Source organism: Trichophyton benhamiae (assembly GCF_000151125.1).
Source record: "Trichophyton benhamiae CBS 112371 chromosome Unknown contig01145.0, whole genome shotgun sequence".
NCBI classification, from domain to species: Eukaryota; Fungi; Ascomycota; class Eurotiomycetes; order Onygenales; family Arthrodermataceae; genus Trichophyton; species Trichophyton benhamiae.
In genome coordinates this window covers 699,989-722,599 of record NW_003315111.1, presented here as the reverse complement: position 1 = coordinate 722,599, position 22,611 = coordinate 699,989, and the positions used below count along the sequence as shown (strand labels likewise).

General features: G+C 48.6%; 9 protein-coding genes across 9 annotated transcripts; 4 read left to right on the top strand and 5 right to left on the bottom strand.

The window, feature by feature from the left end:
* Positions 1–364: 364 nt before the first annotated feature.
* ARB_05637 (uncharacterized protein) lies at positions 365–1,441 on the top strand (the record flags this gene model as incomplete). Its single annotated transcript, XM_003016193.1, has 3 exons — positions 365–521; positions 716–1,029; positions 1,112–1,441. 3 exons carry the CDS (start codon positions 365–367, stop codon positions 1,439–1,441), a joined length of 801 nt encoding a protein of 266 aa, XP_003016239.1.
* Positions 1,442–1,809: 368 nt separating this feature from the next.
* Positions 1,810–3,587, bottom strand: ARB_05636 (uncharacterized protein; the record flags this gene model as incomplete). The annotated part of the gene is made up of 4 exons (XM_003016192.1): positions 1,810–1,877; positions 2,044–2,852; positions 2,918–3,426; positions 3,492–3,587. The coding sequence occupies 4 exons, from the start codon at positions 3,585–3,587 to the stop codon at positions 1,810–1,812; spliced, it is 1,482 nt and encodes a 493-aa protein (XP_003016238.1).
* Positions 3,588–4,974: 1,387 nt separating this feature from the next.
* Positions 4,975–6,441, top strand: ARB_05635 (uncharacterized protein; the record flags this gene model as incomplete). Its single annotated transcript, XM_003016191.1, has 6 exons — positions 4,975–5,037; positions 5,127–5,232; positions 5,328–5,479; positions 5,562–6,053; positions 6,123–6,237; positions 6,293–6,441. 6 exons carry the CDS (start codon positions 4,975–4,977, stop codon positions 6,439–6,441), a joined length of 1,077 nt encoding a protein of 358 aa, XP_003016237.1.
* Positions 6,442–6,515: 74 nt separating this feature from the next.
* ARB_05634 (uncharacterized protein) lies at positions 6,516–7,639 on the top strand (the record flags this gene model as incomplete). The annotated part of the gene is made up of 4 exons (XM_003016190.1): positions 6,516–6,594; positions 6,653–6,990; positions 7,053–7,370; positions 7,409–7,639. The coding sequence occupies 4 exons, from the start codon at positions 6,516–6,518 to the stop codon at positions 7,637–7,639; spliced, it is 966 nt and encodes a 321-aa protein (XP_003016236.1).
* A 492-nt stretch (positions 7,640–8,131) lies between these two features.
* ARB_05633 (glycogenin) lies at positions 8,132–10,283 on the bottom strand (the record flags this gene model as incomplete). The annotated part of the gene is made up of 3 exons (XM_003016189.1): positions 8,132–8,257; positions 8,325–8,952; positions 9,001–10,283. The coding sequence occupies 3 exons, from the start codon at positions 10,281–10,283 to the stop codon at positions 8,132–8,134; spliced, it is 2,037 nt and encodes a 678-aa protein (XP_003016235.1).
* Positions 10,284–11,996: 1,713 nt separating this feature from the next.
* Positions 11,997–13,701, bottom strand: ARB_05632 (uncharacterized protein; the record flags this gene model as incomplete). Its single annotated transcript, XM_003016188.1, has 3 exons — positions 11,997–12,701; positions 12,901–13,382; positions 13,530–13,701. 3 exons carry the CDS (start codon positions 13,699–13,701, stop codon positions 11,997–11,999), a joined length of 1,359 nt encoding a protein of 452 aa, XP_003016234.1.
* A 1,065-nt stretch (positions 13,702–14,766) lies between these two features.
* Positions 14,767–16,768, bottom strand: ARB_05631 (uncharacterized protein; the record flags this gene model as incomplete). The annotated part of the gene is made up of 2 exons (XM_003016187.1): positions 14,767–15,674; positions 15,778–16,768. 2 exons carry the CDS (start codon positions 16,766–16,768, stop codon positions 14,767–14,769), a joined length of 1,899 nt encoding a protein of 632 aa, XP_003016233.1.
* A 2,163-nt stretch (positions 16,769–18,931) lies between these two features.
* On the bottom strand, positions 18,932–20,055 carry ARB_05630 (cysteine dioxygenase, putative; the record flags this gene model as incomplete). Its single annotated transcript, XM_003016186.1, has 6 exons — positions 18,932–19,047; positions 19,160–19,259; positions 19,302–19,439; positions 19,472–19,592; positions 19,647–19,705; positions 19,780–20,055. 6 exons carry the CDS (start codon positions 20,053–20,055, stop codon positions 18,932–18,934), a joined length of 810 nt encoding a protein of 269 aa, XP_003016232.1.
* A 954-nt stretch (positions 20,056–21,009) lies between these two features.
* ARB_05629 (uncharacterized protein) lies at positions 21,010–22,360 on the top strand (the record flags this gene model as incomplete). The annotated part of the gene is made up of 5 exons (XM_003016185.1): positions 21,010–21,052; positions 21,111–21,185; positions 21,357–21,440; positions 21,518–21,855; positions 21,941–22,360. 5 exons carry the CDS (start codon positions 21,010–21,012, stop codon positions 22,358–22,360), a joined length of 960 nt encoding a protein of 319 aa, XP_003016231.1.
* Between the last annotated feature and the right edge of the window lie 251 nt (positions 22,361–22,611).

Here is a 22,611-nt window from a genome sequence, read left to right as displayed (position 1 = left end):
CGAGGGTTCTTAGAAATGACAAAGAAATTGAATCTACTCCGTACGATCCATGGATCTATGATCGTCTACTTCAACGTCTCTCATCTTTTTTTTTGATATCTCAAGGTTTAATCACGTGATATTGACCGCTTATTAATGCGTTAACGACCTGCCAGGTCTTAATTAGCCCTAAGCCCTAACTTAGAAATTATCCCCCCCACCACCGAATCGACAAATTAGGAAAGCTAACCGCAAGACTTTCGAGGCGTCTAAAAGTTGAACATCTCGAACCACCGCAACAGCAGCTGCAGTTCAACGACCTCAACTCCGGCGGATAACTCTCAGCCCTACCGAACGAAATCACACGTTTCGACAGACCGCAATCATGTCTGCAGCTGTACAGGGAGCCATCTCCAAGCGCCGCAAGTTCGTGGCCGACGGTGTGTTCTACGCCGAGTTGAACGAGTTCTTCCAGCGCGAATTGGCTGAGGAGGGCTACTCCGGTGTCGAAGTCCGTGTCACTCCTACCGTTACCGATATCAGTACGTTTATTCCTTACCGAAACGTTTTCCTACCCCCTTGGCTTTTGCGAATGAACGGCAAGCGGAAAGCCAGAGCCAGAGCCCCAGACGAGGCGAGCCTGGAATTCAAATATCAAATACAATAAAAGAGAGACGCTGAATGGGCAAAGAGGAATGAGAACTACGAGTGCTAACAGCTACGTCTTACTGAATAGTTATCCGCGCCACTCACACCCAGGAAGTTTTGGGTGAACAGGGCCGTCGCATCCGTGAACTCACCTCCCTCATCCAGAAGCGATTCAAGTTCCCAGAGAACTCCGTCTCCCTCTATGCCGCTAAGGTCCAGAACCGTGGTCTCTCTGCCGTTGCTCAGTGCGAGAGCTTGAGATACAAGCTTCTCAACGGTTTGGCCGTCCGAAGAGCTTGCTATGGTGTTCTCCGATTCATCATGGAGAGCGGTGCTAAGGGTTGTGAGGTCGTTGTTTCTGGAAAGCTACGAGCTGCCCGTGCCAAGAGCATGAAGTTCACTGTACGTTTCTTGAGAGTTCTTATCGCCGGGATGAAATTGAGGTAGAGAGAGTAGACGACTAATTGGCCAAATCTGTGTATAGGATGGTTTCATGATCCACTCCGGTCAGCCAGCTCGCGACTTCATTGACCACGCCACTCGTCACGTCCTCCTCCGCCAGGGTGTTCTCGGTATCAAGGTCAAGATCATGCGCGGTAGCGATCCAGAGGGCAAGTCTGGTCCTCAGAAGACTCTTCCAGATTCCGTCACTATCATTGAGCCAAAGGAAGAACAGCCTGTCCTCCAGCCAATGAGCCAGGACTACGGAGCTAAGGCTGCTGCTGCCCAACAGCTTGCTGAACAACAGCGGCTAGCTGAGCAAGAGCAGGAGGGCCAGGTTGTAGAGGGCGATGCCGCAGAGCCTCAAGAGTAAAAACAAAAATAAATGAAGAAAATATGAGCGACTCGGTTTTATGATTTTGTTGCAACGGGATTTCTCAGTTATTCTAATTTATTTTTGAACTCTTTCATCATCCGTTTCCAAAATTTCAACTCCTTGTTTTAATTATTGAAATAGAATTGAAATGGATGTGATGAACGACATGTTCAAATTGGGCTTCCCTATAAGGCTTCTTCGAAAAAGATGCCTATACCTACTTGTAAACTTGTCCGGTGCATATATATGGCAGTAGTTGATATGATAAGGACAGGCTTGGAAGCTCCGTAACACATGCTATGTATTGATTGATGTAATTGCACTCGTTCATACTCTCGACAATGGGTATTTATTTAGTGAGGGTTTTACAGGAGAGTTTCAATGTTAATTTCCAAGGCGCTCACGGGATGCCTCAAGTCGAAATTTTCAAGGACTGTTGGGTGTAATATACCGAAAGTCCCAATGACGCTCTCCTTACCGTCCATACGTAAGTGTATGGAGGCAGCGTGGCCAGGGAAATAAGTGGGATCTACCGGGTGTCAATGTTAGCATAATCAATAGACAACATATATAGGTAAAAAAATTCAGAGGGTTCTTACCATCGAGCTCCTCGATCCAGTACTGAGACCCCTTAACAGCAGCGTTATCCAACCCTTCTTCCCCAACAATGAAACCGCTCTTCATCATCATCATGACCTTGTCTAGTAGACCATGAACAACCTCGAAACCACTTGTTTTCCCGTACCAGGCTGCAGCGAAGTGTCGTTCGTTGCGACTCTTTCTCTCAAGCGAGAGGTCTTTAAGCCCTACATCACTGACCTCGAAAATCTTTATGGGGAGACTGTGATTCTTGTTTTCACGGATAGTTTTCAACAAGCCCGGCAAGAGGCTTGTTCGAACAACCTGGAATTCGACTGTTTTGGGATTGGCGAGCTTGACGGCTGTCGTCCCGTCGTCTTTGCGGTTAACCCAGGAAAAGTTCTCGTCGTGTGAGCATAGAGCAAAAGTGAGCACTTCCGTCCACCCTGCCATGGCAGCCTCTCCTCTAATTATGTCCCCTAATTTGTTGATTGGAAGAGGTTGGGCAATTGTGCCAGACTTGCTAGGGAAAGATCTTGGAAGTTCGTTGAAACCATGTGCAATTGCAACATCCTCCATGATGTCAGCTTGATGGAGAATGTCTGCTCGGGTAACAGGGATTGTAACGTCAAGAGTATCGTCAGATGTCTCAGAGACCTTAGCCGAAAGAGCCATTTTCTTAAGCAATTTGCAGGTTTCAGGGCCAGAAAGGGATAGACCGGTGCATTGGTTGATATAAGCTATGCTAGCCTGTGTTGTCCTTGGCTCAAGTGTTGGAACTTGTCGTGATTCCCCATTATGCTCAGAAACAATTTTGATAGGCTCAATTCTGGTAAGGAGCAGGTTAGCTTCATGTGATGTTGTAAAGGGGGTAGTCTAGAATGTAAAACGTACGTGAATGGCTCATCTGTGCATTGGGAGAACATGGTGACCATGATGTTGTTCACGACTTCCAGCTTGGTCTTATCTGTAGCAGTGATTTCCATGAAAACATTTCTAGTATTCAGCGTTATCTTTGAATGGTCCCCGTTAATGATTGGTGGTAGGGAGCAGACGGTTCGCTTCGAATCGTAGATAACTGGGTATACGGGTGAATCACGAATTATATGCAAGTATTTGCCCAAGTTTTTGTCCTTTTCATAGAATTCCATCAACTCCTCGCCATCCATGCACTTGGTCTGGTTTAGAGGGATAAATTTAATATCCTTTGGTGGCAAAGCCTCATATGTGAAGGGGCCCTGAATGGTGTCAAGGTCATGTGTTCCGATAGAGACCAATGTCCTCTGTCTGGCGATATTCTGGTGAAGTTTATCCTGCAGGGCAATGAACGAATTGTATCGAGCTTGGTCAAAACGGATGTTGCGGAAGACAGCGCCGGCCACATATGGTCGTACACTTTCGGTCTGGATAATTGACCTGTTTTAGCTTCTGAAATTTGATCATCTTCCGCACTGGTGTTCAGTCTCACCTCTGGCTTGACGATAAGGGTTTGTAGCTCTCCGCTTGGAGGGGTGACTACTCTATAGTTCGGTGAATCGGCTCTCCCGAGGAAAATATTCAACATAAGGGATAAACCCTCATAACATAGTAGGTCATAACTATACAATAAGTCAAAACCCGCATCCTTCAGGCATGCTAGCAAGGGGCAGTGGGACGAACCGATTGGCAGGGATTTCAATTTTGAGTTGCGGGGGTTCCTGGACGCCGTTCACGTATGGCCGGTCGCAGTCGGTGGTCTATGCAATTGTTACGAACTGGTCGAGATGGTATGAGCAGTACTAAGGGAGGAGGCTCACGTCTTCTTCGAGCTCGAGACCTGTTCGGATGCAGGTTAGTCACCAGGTGTGCATATAGCGATAGATATCTAGTGAATAGTGGGGGTGACTCACCAAAGTCGAAGCATAGCTGGTCGAATTCCTCGGTGGTGTATCTAGCAGCGGGATATCAGTTAACATTAGGCCCTTCTAGTCAATATACAGCAGAGAAGGCAGCTGTGAGAAGGGCAGTGGGTGGTCTTCACTCTTTGCCTAGCGCCTTGCACAGGGCCGCCTTATCAACAGTGACCATAGGCATCTTGGGCGCTGTTTCTCGGCCAATTCCACCAGCTGGACAGACAATTGAGGAATAAAGCTTCACGCAGGGGCGTCCCGGCTTCTTCGACCTGCCTGCGACCTCTGTATCTCCGTGGCAAGCAGCTATCAAAGAGAAAATAAAAGAGAGGACCACAAGTAGACCCAGACAGCCGGAAGGAAGAGCGAGAGCAACCAACTAGTTAGCGAGGACGGTGGACGACTGACTCCCTTTTGGGTTCAGCTGAGTCAGCAAAGCCCAGGGCTCGCTGGGAGAGCCGCACCGCCACAGCCACAGCCCTTTTTTGACTCTCCCCTGCACCAGCCACAGCGTCGCTCCATCCGCCCAAGTTCTGCTTTTGCTGCGAACTGACTGCGGCCAGCGAAACATTCACCACCGCCTGCAGTCAACAGTTGACCACGACCGTCGCCGTCGAACGCTGCAGGAAACACCCAGCAACCCGATTCTCTCGCATCGTCCTCCGCCAGACGGCCGTGTCCCTGACCAGCATCCACAGTCCAGAGTACGTCTTCGTGCTGCCCGCCGCCGCTGTCTCGTCTACGGGCGTCTTGCCTTTCACCCCACGAGACAGCAACAAAACACCCATCAAACGCCCCTTTCTCCCGCCTCTTCTCACAACACCGTGCACTTGCCAGCTCCTGTGGCCGGGTACAAATACGATAGATTAACCAGTCCGGCTCTATAGTAGCTCTCGCCGATACACGCCGCCCGTCATCTGCCTACACGAACGACCATCATTACCCCCCGTTTTCTCGTCTGCTTGATAGCACATCGCATAGCCCTTCCGTTGAAGCAGCAACCAAGTTCCGCCCACAAATAAACCATCTCCGTTCTCGCTCGCGTAATAGTTCGTTTCCGCCATGGAAGGCCAAGGCGAAAATGACGAGCTCTATCCCATTGCCGTCTTGATTGATGAACTGAAGGTATATACATAACAAATCTCCAAGTAGCGGCGCTCCCCCTGGCCAACAGACCCATCGGCTTACTGATGACCCCCGGTGTATGGACATAGCATGATGATGTGATCCTTCGTCTAAACGCGATTCATCGACTCTCAACAATCGCTCTCGCCCTCGGACCGGAGAGAACGCGAGACGAGCTGGTGCCGTTCCTTGATGGTGCGTGAAGACCTCCCGCTCCCCCTTTCCCCCTCCTCCCGGAATGTTACGTTATTGATGGATGAGCATTGTTATTGATAACATCTACTGTTTAGACTCAGTCGAGGATGAAGATGAAGTTTTAACCGCTCTAAGTGAAGAGCTCGGAAACTTCGTGGAATACGTCGGTGGGCCAGAATATGCCCACGTCCTTCTTTCCCCCCTCGAGCATTTGGCAGCCATAGAGGAGCCATTGGTGCGAGAAAAGGTAAGATTACACTAGCTTTCATGTCTGTTAATCTTTATATGGAACACTGCGTTTAACATGGCAATACTTTATTTCTTGCTAGGCCGTAGAGTCCCTCAACAAGATCTGCGAGCAGCTCTCCCCCCGGCAGATCGAAGACAATTTTATACCCTTGACAGTCCGTCTCTCAAAGGCAGACTGGTTCACCTCCAAGATATCTGCGGCCGGCCTCTACTGTACTCCCTACAGAACTGCCTCTCCAGCTTTACAGCAGGGGCTACGACAACAATTTGGGCAATTAGTCCATGATGATACCCCTATGGTTAGACGGCAGGCTGCCAACAACCTAGCGAAATTCGTGAAAGAGATGGATTCGCAGGTTATCATAGTGGAGATGGTTCCTTTATTCCAGAACTTGGCAAACGATGACCAGGATAGTGTCCGACTCTTAACTGTTGAAATTTTGATCTCCATAGCAGAGGAAATCCCCAAGGAACAGCAATCTAGCCACGGCGTTCTTCTTACAGCTCTCCGAAATCTGTTTGAAGATAAGAGCTGGAGAGTAAGGTACATGGTTGCAGACAAATTCGAAAAGGTAGTTAGCTCCCATACATGCAATCCTTCTACAGAACACCGTGTCCCAGATATTACTGACGCCTTATAGATCGCAAAAGCTGTCGATGAGGAAGTTGTCAACCGTGACCTGGTCCCAGCATTCGTAAAGCTCCTCAAGGATACCGAAGCAGAGGTCCGCACCGCTATTGCCGGGCAGATTCCAGGTTAGCCTTGCGCCACTTCTATTAATTACCCATCTAAAGACTAACACGGCTCCAGGTTTCTGTCGGCTCCTTGACCGTGAAACACTATTAAATGAGATAATGACAAGCATCGAAGATCTCGTATCAGACCCGTCCCAGCATGTAAGAGCCGCTTTGGGCATGCAGATCAGCGGTCTAGCCCCTATTCTAGGGAAGGAAGAGTAAACCTACCCCATCTTTGATTCTATTGAGTTCCCATCTAATGACTACCTACCAGGACCATTTCACATCTCCTTCCCATGTTCTTGCAGATGTTGAAAGACGAATTCCCTGATGTTAGACTGCACATTATCTCCAAACTGGAGCTGGTGAATAAGGGTACGTCCTCCGTCAAGCATAAAGTTTATCATATAAGTTACCTGACTTACGACAATAGTTATTGGAATTGATCTCCTGTCTCAGTCACTACTCCCTGCGATTGTACAGCTTGCAGAGGACAAGCAATGGCGTGTCCGTCTCGCAATTATTGAGTATATTCCCCTGCTTGCTAGCCAGTTAGGAGTCAAGTTCTTCGACGAACAGCTCAACAGCCTATGTCTTGGCTGGTTAGGAGATGCAGTATTCTCAATCCGAGAAGCAGCTACCCAAAATCTCAAGAAATTGACAGAAGTATTTGGCGTTGATTGGGCCAATGGCTCCATAATTCCAAAGGTCACTGCTATGGGTCAACACCCTAACTACCTCTACAGAATGACAACCTGCTTCGCCATCACCGTAAGTGTCCACTCACCTTACACCCTTCCCTGTAATTATATCTAACCTCAACAATAATCTAGACTCTTGCCCCTGTCATCAATCTGAAAATGATTGAGACTTCCATCCTTCCAATTTTGGATAGGCTCGTGACGGACGATATTCCCAACATTAGATTCAATGTTGCAAAGTCATACTCCGTCATAATAGACACCCTTAGAAAACTTCCAGAGGAAGGGACTCTCAGCGAGGCCGATAAGTCCGGACAGGCTGCCACTCCATCCCCCCGTGGCCAAACTATCATCCAGCAGCAGATCCTTCCAAATCTTGAGAAGTTACAGCAAGATGATGACGTTGACGTGCGGTATTTTGCAACCACTGCTGCTGGAAGTTATGGTGAAGTAATGCAAACATCCCCTTGAGCCCTATCCTGACATAGAAACAAAAATGCAAAGAAAAGAAAAACGAGAAATATGCCACACCCTCCCACACACCACCCCTGAAGCCCCTATTTGATCTTTTCCTTCTTGTTGCTCTGTGTTATTCATGTCAATTCTTCTTGACTTCGCCCCTGGTAATTGAGATATATTTCATCATTGAGTTGAGATCGTGTCTCTGGTTTGGGTTGAATCTGGGAATTGATGGCACTCATGGGCATATTAGAGCATGAAGTACCATACGCATCCACTGCTCGTTAACATGAAAAGAAAAATAAATATAACACTAGTTTATCCTGTTTCTTGCCCTTGTCTTAATGTGAGATATCATCGCCTTAAACAACTTCAAAACTAGAGGTATCCATTCATACCGTACAGATGCAAGTTAGAATACTCGTAATATCATATACTTGAACCATAGTGGGTTGTTCTTTTGGGTAGTTGCGGGAATTCCTTCAAGTGTTGATGTACGAATAGAATCTCCCGTATTTATTGATCTTCAGTTTTTCTCAGCAGAGGGATTAAATAACTGTATTAAAAATAAGATACATCACTATCTACATACAAGCAGCTGGCTTATCCTATAACAAGGAAACTCAACAGTAGTATAGGTAAGCCACTCAGTATCCAAAGGACTAACACATCAAGAGCCGAGTCCTGGAAGGCATATCCTTCCACGCTGTGGTGCTGGGACGGATCAGAGCAACCGCCTCACAATGGCAATCTCATTTCATATTCCGCTGGCATCTGACGGCACCATTGCCACCAGCCTCCTGTGGTTTAAGGTCAAGGTGTCTTTCAAGGAATTGCGACTGACGTCGCTGAAGTTCCTTTAGTCGTTGTATGGGGTTCTGTAAATTTCCAGTATAAGTAGCTGGCCTGAAGGAGGGATATAAATGCATTAACCGTGAGACCCACCCATTCCGCCTGGTTAGGGACACCTTCAGCAGCAGGGAGTTCTTCATTTTCCCAGTGATCGTCCGCTGCCGAAGAGGTGCTTGGCTTTCTCATGACTAGAGCTGGTGTAACGGCCGGGCTCGGCACGTCATGTTCTGGTGGATAATGCGTTTGACGCAGGTTCGATTTCCTGGCTGGAGATTTCAATCCAGTCGATGATTTTCTCGCATGTGTAGATCCTGTAATGACTGATACGCCCGCACGGCGTGGCTTTTGAAGCGAGCGCATGTACTTTTCGATTTCTGGCATGTCGTCCCAGGCGTTGTTTCGGGAATACGATTCAAACCCGCCAGAGGAACTTGAGGAAATGCCTTGCCGAGCGGAAGAGATTAAAACCTCAGGAGCTTGGCTGGGTTCGGCATCTTCCCCTATAAAAACCCGTGTTGGGGCCGGAGCACTCCGTTCCCACGGGAAGGCAGATGTTTGCCTTCGAACTGCAGGGGCTGTTGTTGGAACTTGATAGTACATGTCTTTTGGTGCCTCAGGGTATGATTTGGGAGGCTGGAAAAGTTCCGTATCCTTTGACATTGTGTAGATTTGTACGGGAAATGAAGCTGCTTCTGGCTTTGAATCCACCGGTGGCGGTGCACTACACATATTAGAACCTGCAGACAGGTTGCAAGGGGTGAATTCTTACCGTGGTGCATCCCAGACTGCTAAAGGTGGAGAGGAAGTGCGTTCAGGGGGTTGTATTTTCGCAGTTTGCAGGGCCACAGACTCATCTTTCGTTGCGCTTTCATCGGCAGATTTATCTTCTCCTGTTTCCTTTGTTAGTAATGGTATCCCGGATTCTTGTGACTCGATTGTTCCTCGGTCTACCGGCGAATGAGGTAGGTGAGGTTGTTGGGTGTTAACATCTACAGTGGGTATATAAGTTGGTATATTTGGTGGCTCTCCATGATAAATGGGGACCGAGATATGTTCTTCTCCACGAACATAGTGAGGCACAGCGCTAATCATCGGCTTGGGAGGCGCATGATAGCTTGGCTGAGAGTCTTCTTCTAGGCCTGGGGTGTCAGCGGGCACGGGTTCAATGCTAACAACACCAGGTCTAGTAGAGGGTTCCTCTTGAGGCATGATACGCGAATCCGGGCCCTCCTTGCTAGGTGCCACCGCTTCGTAAGTCCCTCCGACAGGCTCATGCTGACTTGTTTCCGTGGCCTGTGTGTGTACCTCGGTTTCTACATGTTTCTCTTTGCTCAACGCAGAAGTATCCGTTCCAAGGGCAGCTGGAAACTTGTGATCCGAATATGATTTCTCTTCGGGCTCTGAGGGTGGATGTATCGTCGTTTCCAAACCCTTCTTTTCAGGTATTGAAGTTTGCACATATCTTATGCTATGGCTAATTTCTTTTGAGGCGGTTTGAGTCTGGTGATCGCGGTGCGGAGTGACGTAGATAGGGCCTCTCCTGTAATGACGGTCATACACAGACCACCACTTCGCCAATAGCTGGCTATATGGTGAATCGTGTGACGATGTGCTTCTCCCAGTCCCCCACGGCTTTATAGGGCCGATAAAATGGACTAGTGAGATAGTGCTTTCGAAATACCGATATGCGGGTACGTATTGATAGTGTCCGCTAGGTGTACAGTTGTATGTGAAGCTGAGTCTATCCCAATTCTTGAAATGCATGTTCAAGAGACCCTGATCTGCACCATCGAAACTTATACCGCGTTGAGCAAAGGCAAGGAGGGAATAGTAGTCCTGGAGATTGGGCCGTAATACCATAACACCAGTGTTGAAGCAATCAGGCCATCCAATATCTGGCACAGCAGCTATTGTCTTGACCTCAAGTGTAAGAAGCTCATCAGGCGCTCGGAGGGCTATCACATCTGCGTCAATATAGACGATCTGGTCGTACTGGGTCTGCTTCCAAAGAGCTATTTTCGAGAATGTTGAAATTAGATCAGGGCGATCCATGAGGTAAAGGTTCCCAGGGTATGCATTTTCTATCCGGGGAATTGGTATCACATCGTCGTACACGGTCTATATATGGTGCTGCTTGTCAGCAATATGAACTTGTTTATATTTTTCTTGTTCTAGTAAACGACCGACCTTCAACTCGTCAATTACCCCCGGCTGTAGAGTATCCGGCGTTACTAGTATGGCCAGCTTTCCCCTCGTTCCGTTATCCCGCAGGGAATGGGCTAGGACCATAGCACCTAGTAGAAATCATCAACAAACAAACTATCATGAAGTAGGGCCAACCCTGCTATCTTATCACTGACCAGGAAGATAGTTGTCGCTCAGAAGGATCTATAAATCACCATCAGCAAGTCAGCACTCAGAAGGTAGGAGTTTATCTCGGTCGTCAGGCGGGATCAAACCGTGCAGTAAACAGCTCCATGGCCAGACATCGTTGCGCAACCCACGACGAGCTTCTTCCAAAGGCAGGCTCCTCCTTTCGTCTGATATTTAGTTACTGGAGACGGCAACCATTAATGAGCGTGATAACACAAAGCCGAGGGAAATGAGGCCGGCGAGGTAGACCGAGAGGGAGCGTGTGTACGTGTTTGCGTGAGAGTGTGAGAGAGGGGATAGTTGGTAAAGTAGTTAAGTTAGTTGGAGGTTGAAGCTGGCCGTTCAAGTGATCACTTGGTTAACTATTCTGCCGCGCATCACCGGCTTGGGAGAGCTTCTTCCAACGTCACCCGACTTGCATCCCTTGATAGCAGAAGGGAATCAGGCCTCCTCCATAAGCTCACTCAGGATGCTGCAGGCCGGTGGTCAGAAGAGAAGACGAAGAGAGGAAGAAGAAGAGCCCGTGAGGTGGAGGACGGCTGGAGCTCCAAGAAACCAAGGACCAGTGCCCTCGCAACCCTTCCCGGCTTTGCGGCCTTTTAATCTCGTTCAACCGCATCCTTGCCAGCCAACAAGCGATCCCTCCCGGCCTGCACGATATTGCATATGATAACAAGCGAGGGGGTATGCAGAAGGGCTGTACCGCTCACTGCTCGAGAACTGTTGCTTTCTGGCTGCTGGCTGGTAGCTGGCTGGCTTAGTACTTCTCGTGGAGCTTGCTGTGTAGCACCAGCCGGCGGAAACGAGCCTATGCCTGTGTTACAGAGTGCCAGCAGTTAGCCCGTTTATTGCCTTGCCACAGCTTGATGCAGTTAAGATATATGCATCAGTGTGGTTAGCTTTGATGGAGATTTTACCATCTCTTGCGGGCGCTAGCTAGTTAATATTAGCTACTCCGTACAGCCTGGCTAGTTATATCCACTTCGAAGCCAAGCTTGGCCTTGGGGGTTTAACCTGGGGAGCTGTTCTCTGTGCCTGGGAAGCAGTCACGATCATGTATGTATAGTTACATGCATTCCGATGAGAACTATATACTATCAAAATGGAGTACAGGTATTATGCAAACGCCTGGAGAAAAAGCAAGGAAGTACAGGAATCGGAATCAGAACGCTCAGATCGCAATCTCTCCAACGACAACACCGGCCATGCTTCCTTCTGTCTCGCTCATATATTTTTTTTTTTTTTGAATATTTAACTGCATATTGCAGGCTAATTGAAAGAACAGGCGATCATAGCCCACGAAAGGAGAAAGAAGATGATGCAACGATTCATGGAGTTTCGCAGCAGTTGTTCTTCCCAGCTAAGGAGGAAACTGTTTAACTAGTGATTGAGTTACTGGCGGGCGACCACTCTGGCTTCAGGGTACACAGACAAGACAGCTTGGCCAACATCGCCTGTCTCACCATTGACGGCCCATAGAACTGTTTCTTCAAGGGCTCCTCGGCCCTCCACTTCCATGGGCGTGAAATGGCCGGATCGAGGCAGCACGATTACCTGACTTCCCTGGATAAGTCGATCGGCTATTCCATCCAGGGCCAAATGATTATCGATTGCAGGGTCTTTCATGCCCCATAGCATTGTGGCGTTTGCTTTTAGAGCCCCAGGGGCAGGGTCGAACACGCCTGTTCCGCAGCTTGTTCTCCGGCGTTCGTCAGGGCAGATGCTATGTAAAGCAGAGATGGTTTCCAGAGACTTATGCCAAGGGCCTGACACTGCTCCATGCCGGTAGTATGACGTTGTGTCCTTGAAGTTCCCTTGCTCAGCGCGAATGCGAACAGATTCAGAGTATGTCTCTCCCTCCGCCGTCTTGGTCTTGAGCTCTTCAATGCTAGGCCCAAGAGTGCTGGCCATGGCTTCTTGTGCATCTCGGACTGTAAATTCAGCGGTTTTCCCTGCAGCTAGCTCGTGGATCGCCCTTAAAAACGAATAATTGCCTCCGTGACCAACATAGCGAACTAACGGTACGGGTAGGTGGAAGACGAATATATACTGGGACTTCTTCAGTTGGCGGAGTACTGGGGCTAGAGCCTTGATAGACTTGCACAACACATGCCGCGACCGCCATGGTTCCCTGAGGAAAGTCTTAAACATCTTGTTCGCTGACTCGATCGATAGGTAGATATTGTCTTGCATCAAGCCGGGCTTTTGCCAGGGACAATGCATCATATTAGCAAGCAGGAAAAAAAAAAAAAAAAAAAAAAAAAAAAAAAAAAAAGGAAAAAATACCTGAGCATACCAGGACTCCATTGGAGATAATGAACCTATCTGCTAGCTGGGGGGCTTCTGCAGCTAGGCGAAAAGCGAGTATCGCTCCCCAATCATGAGCTACTATAATAACTCTCCTCTTGGTTCGGCCATCACCATCATAGACATTGTATTGGTCTCTCACGGTGACTATGAACTCTGTCAACGTCTCCAGGATTTCTGTAGGGCCATATACGTCCAACGAATCCGTGCCCCCGTACCCAGGTAGGTCCGGTGCAAGCATCACACTCTTGTCTCCAATTGAGCTCGACGAGAGGATGTGCCGCCATATGGCCCAGCTATCCGGAAATCCATGCAGGAATATAACCAATGGCTGGTTCCCAGTGTTTGAGGCGACAGTTTCATCAGGCGAGACGTTTGCAAGATAGTGGACTTTGAACCCATTCCGCAAAGTCATAAACCGGTGTGAGAAATTCTTCCAGTTCTTTGAGAGATTCCAGAATCTATCTGACGCTGTGTCCAGAGAAAGTCAGTGTTAGCTATCAAAGAAAATAGCCACACCTGAAGGATCAATCATCCCCCCATTTTTTTTTTCTCACTCTGTGTATTGTGCGATAACATGGAGGCTTCCGGGAAAAAGGGACGTTCACTCATACGAACCGAGTTGAAACTCCAACCGTTCCTTTTCAGTGGTTTGTCGAAACGGCACACCACTGAGGATTGCAGTGAGTCCGTATAGCACCAACGTGAATATACCATATACGAAAGAAAAGATGGCCACCGCCATCTTCAAGACTGGATGGTCCATGCTGGCACCATTTGTCTCTGGCATCTATCAAAATATCAAAAGTAATCGTCTTGTAACCAGGACGGCGGGGGAATAAAAATATAATAATAATAAAAAAATAAACAGCTACGTGGTTGTAGCGGGCGGGAAATGCGTCTCCTATAAAGTAGTCCTTCAAGCGGCTCTCAGATAACAAAGGATGTTATGTAAATGGTTATGTCAGGAGGAGCTTCGGCTATGGGGAAGTTCCGCATGGCCTTATCAGGTCCATTTGTTTCGAAGCAGCTTGCGGAGATGTGGCAAGGGGTAGGCTAGAAGACCAATAGCACGGCGGCGAGCAGGTCGTCGTGACTGTGATATTCATCCCTGTAGCAGGGCTCTTTCATAGAGATCAGCAAGGCTGGATTACGTTGTTGCTGCAGGCAGAACAAGGATGGGAGAGAAGACGAGGAGAGCAGACGAGCAGTTTGAGAGGGAAGAGAGCGAGAGATGATGTCATACCCGTTGCGTCTCGGAGATTTCATTTTCCACCAAAGGAAGTCCTCTTTATTGGTGTACGGGTGTTGAAAATACCGACGAAGTTGATGAGGAGACAGAACTACTTGGAATGCATGATGAAAGCCATTCATCTAATGTAGAAGAGGTTGGTTACTCAGATGGCTTCATCGAGTACGTGTAGGCTGGAACGGTTGGCAGCAGAGATGCAAGCAAAACGTCATCAAGTCTAGTCAAATAGTAAACCGGGTATAGTCACCAAAAGCTAATGATACAACGCTGTTGTTTGGTCCAAAGGAGCAGATAAAATAAATAACGAAGAAAAGAAAACGAAGCAAGAGCGAAAAGCGCGGGAATACATATATAAAGTTGCCTTCTAGTGGTCACAGAAAGAAAAGGGGGAAGGGAAACCAGACGACGAGACAAAAAAAAAAGACCATTATAAATAATAAGATAACAAATCCATCCCATAGCGTATATTATAATTTTTTTTTCTACCCTGTTGAAAAGCCCAATCGTTCACGATTATCATCGATGACTCTGCCGTACCTATGATGTGTGTTAGCCGTGGTAACGTTGTAGTTATACTAGGGATGGATGTAGCAGGGGGGGAGCTCACTCTAATAAAAGCCTGAAAAACCACACCTCAAGATCCTCATTGCGTAAAACTTTACGTGCCCATTTCTGACTGTCCTGTGCAATGGCTATTGCTTCATCCTTGCCTGGTTCTTCCTTTGCAAAGTAGCGGACAGATTCGTAGTGTTCGGTTCCCCTGAAGCTGAGGGGGATGAAATGGACCCATGGCCGAAGCCATTCGTCATGCCATTCGCGGAAGAGAGCAAGCTTGTATACCAAGCTCTTGCTTAGTAGGAAGGCGTAGTACCGCCCACTAAAGGCATTTCCGTCAATATCGACAAGGTACTTGAACTTCCATGCATCTTGCTGTTTCGCCGGCTTGACGATGGTGAAGTACTCCTTCTGCGCCTCGCAGTCCTCTGGATCGCATTGGCCGACGTGGCTAAAGCTCACATTGAATAGAGACCTCAGGGCGTTTCGCTGAATCTGCTTCACGGCCCATCGGCCAGTCTCGAGGCTCTTCTCGAGGATATTCGTGGGGGTGAGGCTGTTGATATTGCGTACAAAGAGCTGACGGTGCTGTCTGCGCCATCCACCTGCTCGTGAGAAGCCGCCTGTGGTCGAGCCACGCCAGTACATCTGGTCTTCCTTGGTGGACCAGTCCATATCTTGATTTGCGTCGTAGGCGACGTTCCCGTTCCAGTACCAGGGGCTTGGGTAGAGGATATCCTGAAACGAGGAAACTTTGCTTTGTGAAAAGATAGGAAAGAGGTCATGAACTATATCAAGGGCGTTTGGTCGTTCGAAGAAGCCAAAAGTCTGGCGTAGAGAAGGGGTCAGACAAACGTCTGAGAAGGCGGTGGTATTGGAGATGAACCCGAGGGGAGATGTCGAGTACTGTGCCGTGTTATCGACGGGTTCATCCTCCAGTTGTCTAGCAGGGCTATCTGGAGGGCAGGACATCCGTGAGTTCGTCCACGTCGGCTGGTGAGCAAACCTGTTGAATCTCGTCCGTCTGACTTCATCGATTCTATCGCCCTTGTTCCAAACCTTCCGGCCGTGCAGACCACTGATTATGGAGCCCCTGCTGCTGTCCGTTCGAGGCAGTCATCCGCTTCCCTTCAGCGACTAGTCGTGAGAGGTCAGAATGCGCCATGACGACCCTCGGTTCATCGTGTATGTTGAAGGCCAGGTCCATGTCAGGTAGGTATTTGACGAAAGTCGCCATCATCCCCTTGATCGCATCCCTCTTCCACTGCTCGCCTTCTCCGCCGCCGTCAACCAGTGTAACGTTCCCATCTCTTATCATCAGTCCGATCAGGGCATTCTCAAAGCCTATAGCTTCCCTTGCTCGTTCCCGGATGGTCTTTGGCTTGACTCCCCAAAAGGGAAGCAGGGTGTGGTATATCGTATCATATTCATCAATCATCTGAACGCCTCTGCTCTGGGCGAATTTGAACCAGACGTCAAAGTGCGGCGGCGGATGAAGGCCATATCGACGCCGGTACTCGGTAGCAGCCTGCTGCAGGGTCTTTGACTGTCGTGAATGGGTGGTCTTGAACTGCGCTCTGGAGGTCTGGATCAGCCTCTCGATCGGATGCTGGGCGAGATCATCGCCCGTGGAGCCGGCGGGGTTATTGTAGCTAATATTCTCGTCGCCAAAGGACTCGACTGGCGGCGGCTGTTGCGGTGCTGCTGGAGAATTGCCGGGGTTTGGAGCTGGTATGATAGGCCTCTCGTCCGAATTTGGCGCATAGAAGATGAAGAGCAGAACAATCAGGGACGCCAGGCCCGCGAGAAGGGTGAACCGTCGTCCTTTCATGCCTCGTGGAACCCGGATGCGCGACCAGAAGAGCTCATTGCTGGAATTCCTTTGTCGGGGGGGGAGGCGAGTAATTTTTTTTCTGTTTGGATATTTATCTATCAGAACCGCAAAAGGAGAAGTTTTGGCTTCGGGCGGAGAGAAAAAGAAACGCTGCAAGCCAAGCGGACGGAGGCCCAGGGGGATGACGACGTCGAGCCCGAAGGCAAGAAAAAGCATAAACGGCGGAATGACATTATTTTTTGATAGGTATTGGACATCTATAATACTACGATCTCGACGTTGGTCTCTTCGATGGACGATGATGCTGCTAGAACAAGTGTTTGCTAGCAGTCATTCCTGTGCAGCTTCGTTTCATGCGCTTAGTTATGTACCCTGATGCTTAACGGCCATTTGATATCCAGCAGCCTACAGGGACATCTCGTCCATCTACTATTCTCAAGTACTCCATAGCTAGACTCTAGTGAGAAATATGCAAGATGCAAAGCTGTCAGATTTTACATACAGGAACGGCCTGGTTCCATAGCGGTGGAAAGCTGACGCTCCTTGCACCTCGGTAGCGAAGGGCGCAGACACGGGAGTGTCTGATATTGCTGCCTTTTAAAAGTAGTCGATAGCATCCCTGAGTATCGATCTAGACACGATACTACACCAACTCCAAGCATCTACTAGAGAAACAAGAGAAAACTCTACTCTGGGAAAGGATATAGAAGCCTATATACGTGTGTCACTGAAGTTTGGAACATTTGTACTACCTAGCTAATTTATAGACTTGTTAGGCCTAGATTCCGATCCAAACAATAAGCTTGACTCGGCTGGAGACCTGTACGCATGCGATCTAGCGTGAATATCTGATCGACAAGACACGGACACTGAGCCGGTCCTCTGGACAACTGGATAACAAACCCTTGCCTGTGAAGGGCCAGCACCAGATGGGTCCTCAGAGAGCAACCCCCCTGGCAAATATCAATACCCGGTCGATAAAGCGGCAGCAATGGACCGGCAATCTAACGGTGGAGTTCTTCTGGAGCACAGAGTGCTAATGTCCAGGACAAGGGAGATCAGATGCCCTGTCAAGCCCGAGCTCTTCAAGCTTGAGGAGCTTTATAATCACTGGTTGATCGGGAGTGGGAAGTCATCTGGACTGACAGCGAAAAATGATCGGGATCTGCCGAAAACTCCAGGAGATCTGCTTTCAACACAGTGAAAGAGAGAACGGTAATCCCATAACCAGCTGGATCCGGGCTTATCACCGAGCTACTTAGACATGTATCCCACGCCCTTGAATGGGGGAGGTAAGCAGCAGGAGTGCGTGTCTCTTGGGTATATGTTATGCTTCTTAAAGTAGCGGGAACGAGAAACACTTGTCTCCATGGCTACGAGGATGCTGTTTCATCGGGGTATATCTGCACCGGGCTATCAGCGAGGCCTGCTCTTGGTGTCTTGCGGTCTTGCTGTCCTTCGAGGTAGTAAGTGGTGAGTAGCTTGTTACTTGTTTATCGGCCGGGAGGTTAGACGCCGAATCCTTCGGACAAAAAAGTCATGCTTACAAAGTCGCAGCTGACAAAACAGGTCGACTTTCAAGTTCAATACACGCAGACACTAAAGGTAGAGAAGTAGAGAAGCAGAGAAGCTTGAGAGGAGATATATATATGCATATAACTAGCTAGATAGTAATAGTAGTAGTAATAGGAATAGGAAGAGAGGAAACGAGTATACAGAGGCAGAGGCAGAGAGAGAGAGGGCGAGGTATGTACATGATGAGTCAGCAGAAGGAAAAGCGGCAAGGGAAACCAGGGGAGGCGCTTCGCTAAAAACGGCACTGGATTGCCTAAGCAGGTCTAGTGTTGTTGAAACAGGCCTATCAGGAGCAGCTGGGATGGCGTGCTCGCGCGGGTCCGCCACTCGCACTCACTAAGGGAGGCTTGCGGAGGAGCAGGAGGGCAGGCAGAGGCTTGGGGGTAGTCACATATAAGAAAAGACCGACGGCCAGAGAACATGGCTCGCACAGAAAAAAAAAGACTTCCTCCGTCTCCATCTTCACCTTCTCTTCTTTCTTTCTTTCTTTCTTTCTATCACCAGTCTTGCTCTGTGGAAAAGGGACAGCAGGCTGAACAACACCAGGGAGGGATATCACCCAAATATGGGAAAAGGTACAGCAAAAATGCACAAGAAAAAGCACAATCATTACGCTGGGGGAGAGAGTTGGGTCATGACATGAAATGCAGGCAACAGACAGCAGCCCTGGGATGATGGGACGGGCTGCCAGGCGAGGTTGAGGGTATAGCTTCGGCTCTTCAACCACGCTGATACTCAGGACTCAGTCAGGGAGTGGGAGGTCATCCTCATCTTCCGTCTACTGATCGTGCTTCAAAGCCTTCTCTACAGCTTCAAGCCCCGGTTGGAGAAGAAGGTACACTGCTTGATGTGATGAGACTTGCCTGTCTTCTCATCAAACAGAGAACAGCCAAAGTGGGCTGCGTTTGGAGGAGTATACACTGGGTGCCGGATGTCAGCAAGACGGAAAGCACTAACAAAAAAAAAAAAAAAAAAAAAAAAAAAAAAAAAAAGGTTAGGCCTCGTTTGGACCATAATACTCATGCTACTTACAGTGCAGAGAGATGGCAAAGTCATTTGGATCCGGGTTTGAGATCTTATGCAGGCCAAGCTGGATATTCAATGTCAGCCTTGCAAACCAAACCAGCATCCGCTGTCGGATACGCATACACACACAGAGAGAGGGTCAACTTACCTTATCGGACATGTATGCCACTTCGTTCTCCCGAAGGATGGTCTCCTTGGTGACTGTCAGGGGGCAGGCTTCGCCGTTGTTGATTTTGTCCTGCTCTGGCCAGTCGTATCTGTGCTCTTTTAACGAACCATGCAGGATCTACACCAGGGACAGAGATAACGATCAGCTACGGTGGGCTCTTTTGCTCTCTCTCTCTCTCCTTTCTCTTCTCCATCACTTTTCTTGTTTGGCTTTGCTCTTTCGGCTTTGCTCTCCCAAAGGGAAAGGAAAGAAAAAGAAAGGGTCAATACTCTACCTTCATTACACAATGAGCGTTAGCATGATCGTGGATTGGACTGGACTTGCCCGGGTTCCAGACGAGGATGAGCTGCATTCAATTTTGCCATGTTAGCTAGATGGTCTTCCTGTTCTCTTCACACCACAGACTCCTAGGACTCTTGGGTTCCAACGACGCTGGCTGGACCACTTCTTGACTTACCAAGTTACTCTTGCCGTTGCCCTCATCTACGAGGTTTCTGGTATAGGCTCGGGACTCATCTGCCAACGCATATCGCTGCCACTCCTCGTGGTTCGATACGTATCCCTCCATCAACTTCTGGATGTCCTTGGGGTCTACGTCGTCGGAGTCAAGGCCCGACGACGGTCCAAGGACGGCACTGAGGTCGTCTACTAGCTTATGGAAGGCATCTTTCCCCTTGACGTCCACTGGGACGATGGGTTCTGCCGTTGTGGTCTGGTTTTCGATGAATGGCATGATGACTCGATGGATCTCAACAGTTTTCTTCACCCTCGGTGATGCAGACTTGGCTGGATTGTTGGTGTGAGTGTGTGCTGGCTCTCGGCAAAGGGTAGACGGCTGCCGACTGGAAGAATAGAAGAGTAATGATGGCAAGATATATACAGCTGTCTCTTTAGGAAGGGTGTTTGGATGGTCTCTTAGGGGGGGGGGGGTGGATGGGAAACCTGTCCTGATTTCACGGGGGTTTCTTCTCTTATCCCTTTGGCACCTTGGGGGAACAGACTTGTTAGTGGCCGCAGTCGTAGTTTCATCCTTTTTCCCTTTTGACTCCACGCCACTTTGGCGGTTTCGGGTCCCTCCGACCAATCCCGTTGCTGCGCGCCCTCTACGGATATTCCCGGGCGCCGAAAAGCGCACGGAGGGCTCAGACCGGGTCACATGAACAAGTCACGTGATATAAGCCGTAGACGGATAAACTTAAACTCCGAGATAAGATCGGGCTGGGCAAGGTTTTGATTAGATAAGCCGTGGATAAGCCGCCTATTTTTTTTTTTTTTCTCAGTGAATTTGAATTCATAGCAATGATGGATAGATTGTTAAACTCCCCCGCTGCCAATTTGTTGAACATATAACTGCGCAAAAGTACAGCTCTCGCGCGATCCTATCTTCCGTCCTGCCAGCGTAGCGTTAGCTATTTTGCATTAATTTATTTCTCTATCTTCCCTTTTTTTGCAGCGTTTCCCCGTATCCGGCAGACTACCGCAATCATGTCGACCACAGTGGACAAGGTTCGCTATCAATTAATCCCATAACACACCCATGAACGAGATATAGCTAACCATGTCGTCTTGTTTCCGCCGTTATAGATTAGGGAGATTGAGGCCGAAGTCGGTACCCTTCCGAAGCCGTTTATTTTTACCTACCCGCAACGTTTCGCGCGTGTTTTAACAATGCCTTATCATTATATAGATGGCCAAAACTCAAAAGAATAAAGCCACCTCGTTTCATTTGGGTATGATCTGGAACAGCCTTCTACCAGGGTGTGTCGTGGATCTAACAGTGGAATATAGGTCAATTGAAAGCTAAGCTTGCGAAGCTAAAGCGTGAACTGCTCACCCCGAGCGGCGGAGGTGGTGGAGGTGGAGGTATGCTTTGACACACCTACACGGGTATAAAAAATGGATACGCATTAGGGCAATAGGGCTGATATGATTGTTCACAGCTGGTTTCGATGTTGCGCGTACCGGTGTTGCCAGTGTGTATGTTTTTTCCCCCACGCTTCAGGTACTTGAACCGGTTGGATTGGACGTGGTTAGCTAACGTGTTCAGTGGCTTTATTGGATTCCCATCCGTGGGTAAGAGTACGCTCATGAGCAAGCTAACCGGACAACATTCCGAGGGTATGTCTGGGCCGATCTAAGAATTATACCCCTTTATCAATTGACACCCCCCCTGTGCTGATACGTACATCACACAGCTGCCGCATACGAATTCACAACCCTTACTACCGTCCCCGGCCAAGTCCTATATAACGGTGCGAAGATCCAGATGCTTGACCTTCCTGGAATCATCCAAGGTGCCAAGGACGGCAAAGGTCGAGGAAGACAGGTCATTGCCGTTGCCAAAACGTGTCATCTTATCTTCATCGTTCTAGACGTGAACAAGCCCTTGACGGACAAGAAGATCATCGAGAACGAATTAGAAGGATTCGGCATAAGGATCAACAAGGAGCCTCCGAACATTATCTTCAAGAAGAAAGATAAGGGCGGCATTGCCATCACAAACACCGTACCCCTGACCCATATCGATCACAGCGTATGTTGAATTCTCTAGTCATTTTTTGTTGCCCGGCATTTCTCCCCGGCAATTCATCAAAGACAGTATCTCATCAAATGTATAGGAGATCAAAGCGGTTATGAACGAATACAAAATCTCTTCGGCAGATATAGCAATCCGCTGCGACGCCACGATTGACGACTTGATTGATGTTCTTGAAGCCCGAAGCCGTTCTTATATACCTGTGATTTACGCCTTGAATAAGATCGATGCCATTTCAATCGAGGAGCTGGATCTACTATACCGTATCCCCAACGCTTGTCCCATCAGCTCGGAGAGAGGATGGAATATCGACGAACTCCTCGAGCTGATGTGGGAGAAGCTCAACCTGCGAAGAGTCTATACCAAGCCTAAGGGCAAGAATCCAGATTATAACGAGCCAGTGGTCTTGAGAAGTACGGCTTGTACTGTCGAAGATTTCGTACGTCCCGTCTTCCTCCTCCTTCTCCCTTTTTATCCCGGGTTATTTTCGTTATTAACCTGATAACAGTGCAATTCCATCCACAAATCTATCGTTGATTCCTTCAAGCATGCTATCGTTTACGGTCGTTCCGTCAAACATCAACCACAACGAGTCGGATTGAGCCACGAACTCGCGGACGAAGACATAAGTAAGTGGGCCATGCCCGTTCCGTTCCGTAGTTCCCATCTTTTCATGCATATCATTTTGTTTTTACTAACATACCTTAATCATTAGTAACAATCGTCAAACGATAAATGCATGTATACTTTAAG